This window comes from Ruditapes philippinarum, unplaced genomic scaffold (genome assembly GCF_026571515.1).
Source record: "Ruditapes philippinarum isolate M1 unplaced genomic scaffold, ASM2657151v2 ctg9650_1_1_1_1, whole genome shotgun sequence".
Taxonomy (NCBI): domain Eukaryota; kingdom Metazoa; phylum Mollusca; class Bivalvia; order Venerida; family Veneridae; genus Ruditapes; species Ruditapes philippinarum.
This window is the reverse complement of record NW_026863301.1, coordinates 16132-27672: the sequence shown is the minus strand read 5'-3', so window position 1 is coordinate 27672 and position 11541 is coordinate 16132. Positions and strand designations below refer to the sequence as shown.

The 11541-nt window shown below is 32.8% G+C and overlaps 2 protein-coding genes across 2 annotated transcripts; both read right to left on the bottom strand.

Moving 5' to 3' along the window:
* Nucleotides 1–2718: 2718 nt before the first annotated feature.
* On the bottom strand, nucleotides 2719–6910 carry LOC132721776 (zinc finger protein 808-like). The gene is made up of 4 exons (XM_060706154.1): nucleotides 6873–6910; nucleotides 6072–6247; nucleotides 3846–3957; nucleotides 2719–3592 (listed from the first exon to the last, which is right to left on the bottom strand). The coding sequence occupies exons 2-4, from the start codon at nucleotides 6203–6205 to the stop codon at nucleotides 3140–3142; spliced, it is 699 nt and encodes a 232-aa protein (XP_060562137.1). The 5' UTR covers nucleotides 6206–6247; nucleotides 6873–6910; the 3' UTR covers nucleotides 2719–3139.
* A 1480-nt stretch (nucleotides 6911–8390) lies between these two features.
* LOC132721778 (uncharacterized) lies at nucleotides 8391–10952 on the bottom strand. The gene is made up of 2 exons (XM_060706156.1): nucleotides 10840–10952; nucleotides 8391–8900 (listed from the first exon to the last, which is right to left on the bottom strand). The coding sequence occupies exons 1-2, from the start codon at nucleotides 10846–10848 to the stop codon at nucleotides 8391–8393; spliced, it is 519 nt and encodes a 172-aa protein (XP_060562139.1). The 5' UTR covers nucleotides 10849–10952.
* Nucleotides 10953–11541: the final 589 nt, after the last annotated feature.

Below are 11541 nucleotides of genomic sequence, written 5' to 3'. Positions count from 1 at the left end.
TTATATATGGTATATAGTGACAAAATCAACAAAGGGCCATAATTCTGTTAAATTTGGTCGCACAATAATTCCTTCCTTTACTACCATCTACACATTAAGGTTGTTCATCCCTGGAAGTTTAAGCAAAATCTGCCATCCGGTTTAAGAGGAGTTGCGTTCACAAAATTTCTATATGGTATATCGTGAAAAAATCAACAAAGGGCCATAATTCTGTTAAATTTGGTCGCAGCAAAAATTCCTTCCTTTACTTCTATCTACACATTAAGGTTGTTCATCCCTGGAAGTTTAAGCAAAATCTGCCATCCGGTTTAAGAGGAGTTGCGTTCACAAAAATTCTATATAGTATATAATGAAAAAATCAACAAAGGGCCATAATTCTTTTAAATCTGCCATCCGGTTTAAGAGGAGTAGCGTTCACAAGATTTCGGGATGTACATACTGATGGACGGACAAGTGCAACGCTATATGCCCCCCACTTTGTGGGGGCATAAAAAGGTGTGAAGGAATATTATACTTGTAATTGAAAACCTTTAAAATGTCAGTATCTTCCAATTAAAAGTACCCATTTATCTTGACACCTATTAGAATTACAACCTGTCAAGCATATCAAACACTTGTTTAAAGTGTGAAAATTAAGAAATTGAGAAAATAATGTGATGAAATGAAAATATACAGGTAAATAGCAGGTACTACATGTATATGAAATATACTAAAGGATAAATTGTGATAATTAACATTATGCTATTATATCAGCAAATTCAGTTATAGGTGATAATGAAATTTAAAATAGTACAATTCCTATAATTTTGCTATCTAATTAATTTAATCAGCTTCATATATTTTTATCATGTCTTACTATAAAACAGTTGATATAAAACAGTTGATACTTGTTCAGATAATTCCTAACTTCTGAATTCCGGAAACTTCCAAATTCCGAACTTTTTGGCTAGTCCCACAGGTGTTCGGTTTTCAGAAGTTACACTGTACCCATATCCAGAGCTATAGTGCTTAATTATTTACATTAAATATGGTCAGATTCCGTTAAGGAAAGGAGCAAAAAGTCCCTGGCAAGGTTTCATACCCACAGTGATGAGAACCTTGTGATTTGAAGTCGGCTATTCATAATAATTAAAACATTTCTTGTGGTTCTTTTAAATCACAGAGCTATAGTTATTATATCTGTAATCTTAATCTATGTTTAAATGTAACAAAAAATATATAGTCAAGTACCTCTTTTTTATTTTAATACATACAGTATTAACATTTCAACAAAAACTGTTTAGTTTGGCCATACACTAGTAATGAGTGTCCTTTGAAAGTATTGAGTTTGCAAAATCTAACACCTGAGTTCTCAAACAATGAAAGAAGAAAAGAACATCATTTATTCATGATAGCCATATCAAACTTGTAAGCAATGTCATTTTTTTTAACAAGTTGAAAATAAATAATACATTATTCTAACAGAAACAATACACAGTGGAATAACTAGAACATCAACTTATTATAAGACAAAGGTACAATTTTCTCCCAGGTATATTTATTCACACAGTTAAGTCTTTAGACATCATTTACCAAATGTAATGAAATAATGTTGTTGACAGTAGTTAACATCAATTAAACACCAGCATGATTCAAGCAAAAGTCTGATATTTTACATCTTTAACCCTTGACCTTTGGCCTGGTCTCATGCTTACTAAGACTTGCTTTTACTTCTATGTATTAAAATTTGTATTACCTAGAAAGACAGTGGGTGGGGTTGGGGGCTGCATTGATCATTATTAAAGTTAGGATGCAGCAACATTAAAATCATGATTCTTTTGATAATAAGAGATTAATACATACGGCAGAGTTGTGCCGGAAGGTGATAATCGGCCCACAAAATGAATAATGGCCCCCACAGGCTTCAGCCCGAGGGCATTATTCATTTCAGGGCCGATTATCACCTTCTGGCACAACTATGACGTGTATTAATGTCTTTAATACACTTGGTAGATTTAACAGTAGCATTTTTTTTCTACTAATAAATACTAAGTCTTTGACATTTCTTACCTTGAAATTCCTGTCTGCATTTCTACTGCAGACTTTACTTAACATTTCAGTAACTTCTACAGAGTTGTTGACATTTTGTGTGTTAAAAGTACACTACTGTAGGATCTAGAAACAAGTTTTATTTTCATTTTTTTTTCGGAATGAATTTGTCATATTATTCCTTCAAATTTCATTAGTAACAAAAATGTATTTGACAATGTACGAAATACGCTTAAGCTCTCATAATAAAATAAAGCGATTCGTGCTGATAACCTACTTCCACTTTTACAGTTAACTGTTTGATGACGTAAAATATGACGTCATTGTTTCAGTTTGTGCACGTGCACATGTTCTGCGGGCTGATAAACTAGTTCTTCGCCCCGGGCCGCAAACTCATAATAGGTCACGTGACACTCATAATCAGTTGAAATCATAGGCAATTTTGTTACATTATATAGTAACAAGTGTATTAATGCTTGTTAAGGATTAGGATCAAGATTAGGATCAAATTTAATAACTCAAATATTCTCCATAGCTTATCATCATAGAATTAATTTTTAATATAACTTTGATAAAATTGAATTAAAAAAAGCATGTGTATGAAATTTTTTCTTTTTGTTTTATATATACCATTTAATTCTAGTAAAATCAGGAGTTTTTCATAGTACATGTATATGAAAACGAACACAATTATAGAAAAACGTTTAGTTATTTTTATTCCTCTGTTCATTGACCATTTACACTCAGATGGCTATAATAATAATGCCACTTTAAGTTTATCATGGAAATAAGAAATCAGTGTAAATAGATAACTGTCATAAGGGTGTACAATTACAACAGGTGCAAAATATGTTGAATAACGTAAAGCACCAAAATCCAGATTATATCATCATTCGAGTCATGATTCAATACATTTCTTTGAATAATACAACATTTTTTCAATAAAGGTAAAAGAAAGACATTATAATCACAGCTCAACTACTATAACAGTTATAAACAAACTCAAAATTGATATTAAAAATGAAGGGGAATAACTCTAAAATTGTTATAAAATTGGAAGTGGAATAACTCTGATCTTATTCACATCTTGGAATACACAAACATACAAATTTCAGTTAACATATTTCTGACTGAACTTATGCGACTGTTCTTGTAAATAGTCCTGATGAATCTTTAGATGCCTCTGCAGAACTATCTTCTGAATGAATGTACGCTTACATACGAGACACTGATATGGTCGTAGATTCTCATGTATCCGCATATGAATGGTTAAATTATGTTTGAGTGAAAACGATTTCTCGCACTCGGGACACTGATAATCGCGTTTTCCTGTGTGCGACAGCATGTGACGCCCTAGCTTATGTCGTTCCATGAATCCCTTCTTACAAATTTCACATACGTGATTCTTTTTTGAAGAGTGTGTAAGCATGTGACGCCTCAGTTTACCGATTTCAGAAAATATTTTGTCGCAAATGTTACACTGGAGGCGATGTCTGTATGGGTTAGTGGCAGCAAACTCGTGATCGTCCATGTGGGAGATGAACTGTGACTTTTTATCAAACACCTGAAAAATTACAAGGTAAATACAGGTGATCTATAATAAAAAGCTGTTTTTCCCCCGAAAAAAAGTTGCACGGCAAGAATAAAGTGAAAACTAAACATTCAAGATCCAAGTTATATTTAAAATGTTATGTGCGGTTTAAGACTGATAAAAATTATATAAACCTAACATATAATAAACTTGTATAAACAATACACATCTTTACCTTGTATAAACCTTACATCATACATGTAATAACCTTGTATAATATACTTACTCTGTAACACATGTTACATACATATGGACCAATACTGTTGTGGATTCTCAAATGACACTTGTAGTTGTGTAGGAGTGTGAATGTGTCCTGACATATGGAGCATTTATATAACCTGAAACACAAGTTAATAGTATTTATACACTCAACTTGAATCTATACTTATTTATGTACTCAGCTTGGATGAATATTTATTTATTCACTCACTCAGCTTTGATGAATATTTATTTATTCACTCACTCAGCTTTGATGAATATTTATATATTCACTCACTCAGCTTTGATGAATATTTGTTTATTCAAAGTGAAAGAACTGTTTCAAAATAAAACTTAAATGAGTATCTGGTTATAGTCCCTATGTACTTACTGTAACCATTAACCTGCGTATTAAATTTTGATAATGGCTTTGCCCTGCTTTGACCATGCAAAGTCCAAGTGTTTCATTATCAAATAAATAAATCTGAGCTACCAACAGTAAACATAATATGCAGGCTAGTCTTGCTCAATACTGCTGGTAATGGCTAATTACTTTCGGTTCAAGCAGGTTAAGGGTCAAAGATCAGGGTGTCCGTTTGACCCTTGAAAGGACTCTTTGACCCTTCAAATTTCCAAAAGGCCTAATTTGACCCTCAGGATTTTAAATGGAGGGTCAAATTTTGTTAAAATAATGGGGATTTGGCCTTGTAGTCGGTAAAACTTAGTCAAAATGACTCTCAGGATTTCATGGCTAGTGAACACCCTGAAGATTCTGTAACACAATTTTTTCATGTTTTTTTCCATAAATATGATGCTCAAATTAAGATTTGTCAATATTGTTAGTTCTAATAAGCATTATTTATAAAGATATAACCCAATTTAACATTTCATGGAAATAAAGGGAGGTAATTAGAAATTTATTTTCTATAAATTCTAAGTCAAATTTTCCAATAAGAAATGAATGCATGCAATTGATTGATTAAATATAATGTGCACAAATATTTGCAGTACACATTTTACATATTCTTCGATGTTTGAAAATTGTTTTATTTGCATAATTATATACATATATAATTTTTTGCAAGTGTGGTATACACACAGTACACTTGCAAAATTAACTCTTTAAGGACATGACTGGTGACATGTCCGGGGTCCGTACTCGACAGCGCAAGCTGCATTTTGTGCCCGAAAGGGCGGATGGACCCTCATTAAGCTTTAACTACATACATACGTATACACACAGTAAAAAAAATTATATATGTCACCACTTTGTACTTCAAAATTAACTCTTTAAGGACATGACTGGTGACATGTCCAGGGTCCGTACTCGACAGCGCAAGCTGCATTTTGTGCCCGAAAGGGCGGATGGACCCTCATTAAGCTTTAACTTCATCATCATCATCGTATACACACAGTAACAATATCAATCACAAAACATACAGGATCTTTAAGAGTTGGCTAAATAACAGAATTATTACATCAACGCTATATTGTTTGTTATATCAAATTTGTAATGTCAAAAACTTTACACTGTGCTTTCACTGAGCTTTTGATCCTTGTGGACAAGTGAAGTCAGCAAAATGATGTCATAAGAACATTTTAACTAAATTTTGTTTCACAAAATAAAATAAGAACCACATGATGACATCTTGCCACTTTGTTTTCTTTTATGAATACGTTTTAAACTTATATATACATTTTAACTTTAAAGCTGCATGCTTCCAGATTTATTCTAATTTTCATGAAAATTATGAAAATGTATTTAAAGTTAAATATTGTGAAGTGAACAACAAAAACTTTACACATTGCAAACGGCACTTACAATCTATGTGAACTAACCAAATCCAGGTCAAATAATGAAAAAATAGCCCCAATCTGACTAAAGTTCAGATTTACTTATTTCTAATGCGTAGCACTATTTAGGAGCTGATTTCAAGTTGATTGAATAAGCTTTTGCTGTGTGAGTCATGCAGTAGAAATTTGGTGATAAAACATAAGTCATTAATCACACAAAACATTAAAATTATTTCTTGTTTCATAAATCTTTTTACTTTTCTTGAAATCTTAGTTCATTTTTTCAAGTTTGATTTTCTTGAAATATTTTTGCACATCTGGAGAGCATGCAGCTTTAAGCCATAAAACCATAATGCTTTTTAATATACTAGCTCAAACTACTGATCTCTCGAAACAAATTTGCACAGACCCTTCTAAGTATAAGCAAACAAAGTTTGACTGTAAAAAAATCTGTACTTACTTATTAGCAGAATGTTCAGCTATTTTATGTTTTTCAAGGTCGACAGGATTATTGCTTATGTGATCACATACATGACATTTAAAGGTAGACTTCATATCTTCATTGTGTTCAACACGGTGCTTGTATAAGTCCATGATTGACTTAAATTTAGCTTTACACACTGGACATATGTGTACCTGAAATAACAAATTTCTTTGTTTGTTTGATTGGGTTTTACATCACTCCAACACATTATAGGTCATATGGCAACATTCCAGCTTTACTGGTGGAGGAAAATCTTAGGTGTCCATCCATGCATTATTTCAGACCCGAACAGGCACCCGAGTAGAAGCACCGATGTTCCGTAAGCTAGCTTGATAGCTTCCTCACATGAAATAATCCAAATTCCCTGCTGGGATTCGAACCCAGTGGTGTCCTCACATGAAAATCCAAAGTCCCTGCTGAGATACGAACCCCCAGTGGTGAGGGACAAGTGGTTTGAAGTCAACAGTCTTAACCACTTGGCCATGTAAAATTGAAAGTCGTAATTCCCTGGAATAATCTTGATCACAAAAACTTGATTTAAGGCATATATCATATATTTTTTACTCAATGGCATCTTTATACAATGCATAGAATAATACTCAATGATATTTCAATGTGAAATACATGTATAGTCGACTACTGGTATTGAACTGTAGGTAAGGGTCACATTAAAAGAATCTGACTAAATTACAATCTCTTTCCTACTCTCTCATAGGTGTAAGGATAAACAATTTTACATTTTAATAAGTAACATATCGAAACATCTTATATAAATACCTTCTTTCGTTCAATCGTTATTTCTGGCTCATCAGACCCTTTTTTTAATATGTTTAAATTTACAAACTATAAAATGTTGGTACTTTGGGTTTCCCGCCCTTTTCCGAACCTTTCAAAGGGCCCAAAATCGCAAATTGGGGGGTTTGGGTTTTTCCCTTTATGGGAAAACAACCCTCTTGATTTAATTTTTCCCCCCTCATCTGCATTAATCATGGATAAACGATAACAAATTTTCAGAATCCCTTTCAAAGGAAAAGCTTCCCACTCTTTTTGGGTTTTTCCCCCATTTGAGTTTTCATTAAAAGCACAGTGTTTGAGGCCGGGCACCCGACCCCAAATTTTCCCCAACAGTATTATCGTCCCCGTTTTAGGATCGTGCTCGGGTTTCTAGTAAAAATGTTTTTTAAATACCTTTGTCCGTCTGGCTTTTAAATTACTAGTGCTTGGTTTCCCCCTAGACTTTTGATAGTGTTTTTCGAAAAAGAAATCAGAAAATAGAAAAGCTTGGGTCTGGGATTCAAACTAAAGAGGGAATGTAATTCTCTGAGCCGGCTATACTTGTGTTTACCTACAAAAAAATGACCAAAGAATACTGAAATACTTTGGAATTGAATTAAAGTTACATATATGTTTTTAAATACTATTATATAGAGGATATTTGTTTAGTTCAGTGTAAGATCGGAAACTTTTTCACCGAGTGAGCACCAAAAGGTATATTTCACGAGTGGCGCAGCCACGAGTGAAATATGAACTTTTGGTGTCACAAGGTGAAATATATTTCGATCTTACACTAAACTAAACAAATTTTCTTTTTATTACATGCAAAAAAACGTTTTAAAAAGACATTAAACCTAATACTGAATGAAAAACGCGCCAAATAATAATACAACGTGACGTCATTTACGACGTCACGTCATTAAGTTGGTTCCCAGTACTGTGCACGCTGGTATATTACTGAAACAACGTAAGGGGCTTAAATTCAAAACAGTGAAATTATCAAAGTGGTAATTTCACTGTTTTAAACAGTGAAATTACCAGTTTTATATCACTGATATATTTCTATAAACCACCGAAAAGCATGTAATAAAAAAATATTACCAACAGCCACTGCCTAGTGGGCCCATGCTTGACTTTTAATTTTGACTTTTATTTACTTCCAAAGTCATTCACATCATCAAGGAAGAACATTGAAGTAACAAATATAATTCAAATATCATATTTAACATTGTCAGTGAAGGTCATTTAAAATTCAAACATTTGACCTTTAAGGTAAATGTCAATTAAAGGTCAAAGTCATATAAGGGAAGATTCAACAGGGGATTTTTTTCCCCTTGTGTTCCCTTTAAAATGCAATTTAATTATCAAATTTTAGCTAGCTGGGGTGCTTTGGGTTTTAAAAAAAAATGTTTTTTTTGACACAAAAATATAAATTTCACATATAAAACTTTTCAAAATTTACCTGAGTTAAAGTTGGATTTGTTAAAAATTCGACGACTCCGGACGACAGATTTTAAAGATTTAAATTTTTGCTTCCCCGTAAAAATTTAAATCACTATACTTGTTTGGCCCCAATCTCTTATGATTTATGGAAACTGATTCCCCATGTAACAGATTTGGGGTAGAATAGTGAATGCCCGGTGAAAGGGAGGGCTCCATAAAAGTTGTTGATGTTGATTCCCCATATGGCGAGACTCTTGAATCAATAACAGATGACTCAAAGGCTATAGCTGAAGCTTCTGATGGTGTCTTAATATGGGTCAGCGGTGTAGACTGGGTCTCGTTTGTTAATGGAGTAGACTGTGTTACAACTGTAGCTTCTGAGACTGGTTCTAAATTTGTGACAGTTTCTGCAACAATCTCTGTAACCATGTCAGGGACAGATTCTACAGTTTCAACTGTTTGTGTTACTGTGTCTGGTGTAGAATCCATTTCTTCAAAAGTTGTTGTCCCTGTGCTTGGAGAGGTAACTGTAGTTTCTACAGTCCATGATGCAATTTCTTCGGGTAACTCCAATTTGCATGGTGACACCTGAATGAGATAACAAGGAAAAATTAAAATTTTGAATTAAACTCTGAGCTATGTGCAGTTATGGTCCTCCGCCGGGCACCAAATGTCACAGGGTGAGACAGATGTGCAGGATAAATCTGACACTGACCAAAATTTATCTCAGGCCACGGGCACCCTTAAAAAATTGTTTGTTTGCAGTAACGCGACCGACTGACGAAATTTGCCCCTACCCAAACTATTTTTTAGGGTCTGGCAAAGCAAAATTTTTTTTCTCGAAAATCCCAGTGTTTTTGTTTTTGCTGTAGTTTATTTTTTTGCATTAATTTATTAATTCAACATGGCAGCGCCTATGGAAAAGCTGTCTAACAAAGACATTACAAATGCTACATTGGGCATTGGTGATCTTGTTTTGCTGTTTAGTCTAAGGTAGTATATGTAGAGTTCATGCAAAAAAAAAAATTTAAAAAACAATCGACCTACCTACCCACACTGAAAATTCTGAGAAGCGTTACTGCAAACAAACAATTTTTTAAGGATGGCCTCAGACTCTTAACTTTAGACGTCAAAATATTTATTTAATAGACTTTGTCTAACTTATTATATACTGAGATGGAAATTCCTGATAATAAATTAATATATCAAGTATTTAAAACAATAGAAAATAGATGATATGACTAGGAGACGAGATGACTCAAACAGTGAAAATCATTTTCATTATTTTTCTTCAAAGATCTTCATATCTTTTTATAATTGTGTTTCACAGAAAACAAGTGATTATTAAATAAATTGGAATCAACCATGTACATAATCTGATATACAAATTATTACAACATTCTAACACGACCCGGATTTTCCCCTATTGAAGAAATGAAAGAGTGTGTTATTATGCAATAAAATCACCGTTGATGTTCTACATTAAGACATGTGACATAACCATTATACATGTGACATAACCACTAAAAATACGACAGGCTGAAATTAAGTACGAAAACAAATCAGGCGCAGTTTAGCTAAATATCAGATATGACAGCATTTATTGTTGATGTTGTGTTATAATCAAAATAATATGTTTTGCTTATTTCTGATATTTTTAGTCTTGATTAGTTCATCACAACTTTGAATATTTCATGTTTCTCTAATTTGTCACTGAGCATGATTATTTGCTAAGATTATTAACTAATAGGTTTTTATTAGAGGGCCGACTTGACCGAGTGAGAGTGGTTTCGTCGAACTACAGGTTCGGCGAACTGACCTTATATAATAAAACAGGTAGTGGTTTCGGCGAACTTAATTTATATAGTGCAAACAATATCTATTGTATAATGGGCACGCCAATTATCATGGTTTATCACACATTTTCATGCAATTAAAGACAAGATATTGAAAATTTAAACCTATTATTTATTCAAATTATTGTTTTCTTTAGTATAATAGTAATATTTACATAAAAGCATTACACAATACAAAAAAAGAACAGCATCATAGAAATATATACACGTATATGATACATAATAAAAAACGAATAATGATTAAAAATGTATAACAAAATATTGATGATAAAAAAACCTTTACTGTCGGAGTTATCTCTCCAACCAGTATATATGAACCATGTCCACTTTGCCTTTAATTACAATATAACATAAGATCGACGAAACCACTTTCGCACCTCTTCATAAATTAAGTTCGCCGAACCGGTAGTTCGATGAAACCACCATAATTCACTTGACCTGTGCCGAGATGGTATAGGACCGTGTTGACCGACAAACCGATAATCATTTTGATTACATTTGATTTTGTATCGACATATCGTATACTGATAAACATTGTTTTCAACTCAAAGAGACACGGAGTTAAAAGTTTTAATAAATCTTAATGTCAAACTCTTCAAAGCATGCTAATTTCTGTCCCTGTCAACAAATATTTTTAACAAAATAGACTTTATAACACAATGTTTACTCACCTTTTCCATTTTTGTAAATGCAAATGGCGGAACAAATGGAGACAAATGGCGTGGCTTAAACTACTAATTTCCGATATACGGTACGGAATAATTGAAATGGCTTTTGTTTTTGTTGTTGTTGTTTGTATAGCAAATATAACCGGATTTAGAATTCAGCAAAATATCTTTTTTAATAGCTGATTATATTTACTTGTATTGGAAAACTAAACAAAAGCGATCAGCGATAATATGTGACAATTGCAGTAATTAAGCAGGTGTATTGAGCCAATTTGAGGGGGGTGATTGGACAGTTTAAAGCTACTGTGTAGCAGACGAGACAAAAATATTTAATTCAACCAAAAAATCATTCAACTTGGGACTTTAAATACCTTTTATTTTGTTCAACCGAAAATCTCGTTCAATATGCGATAGCAATTTAAATCCTATAACATTTCACTCAAATTGCTTTAAAAGTGTTAGAGAAATAGCCGGACAAACTTAAATATAAAATTTTAAAGGGTCATTACTCTGACAAAGATCATTGAACTGGAAAATGCAGACAATTTAAACATCTACATTTGAAAGTGATCATTCCTTCAAAGCCTATATATATGACTGAAATACTGTTGGGAAAAGGCGTTTTAATGAAACAAACAAACAAACAAACAAACAAAAAAATCCTTTAAGTTTTGGATAATGTTAAATCAGACTGGAATAGAGGAG

Excerpts from the sequence above, each read along its gene's own strand:
- LOC132721776 (XM_060706154.1), bottom strand. The coding sequence starts at position 6,205 with ATGGACTTATACAAGCACCGTGTTGAACACAATGAAGATATGAAGTCT. Across the intron at positions 3,958-6,071 it reads GCTGAACATTCTGCTAATAA|GTTATATAAATGCTCCATAT; the intron begins GTAAGTACAGAT and ends CTTGTGTTTCAG. Across the intron at positions 3,593-3,845 it reads TATGTAACATGTGTTACAGA|GTGTTTGATAAAAAGTCACA; the intron begins GTAAGTATATTA and ends GTAATTTTTCAG.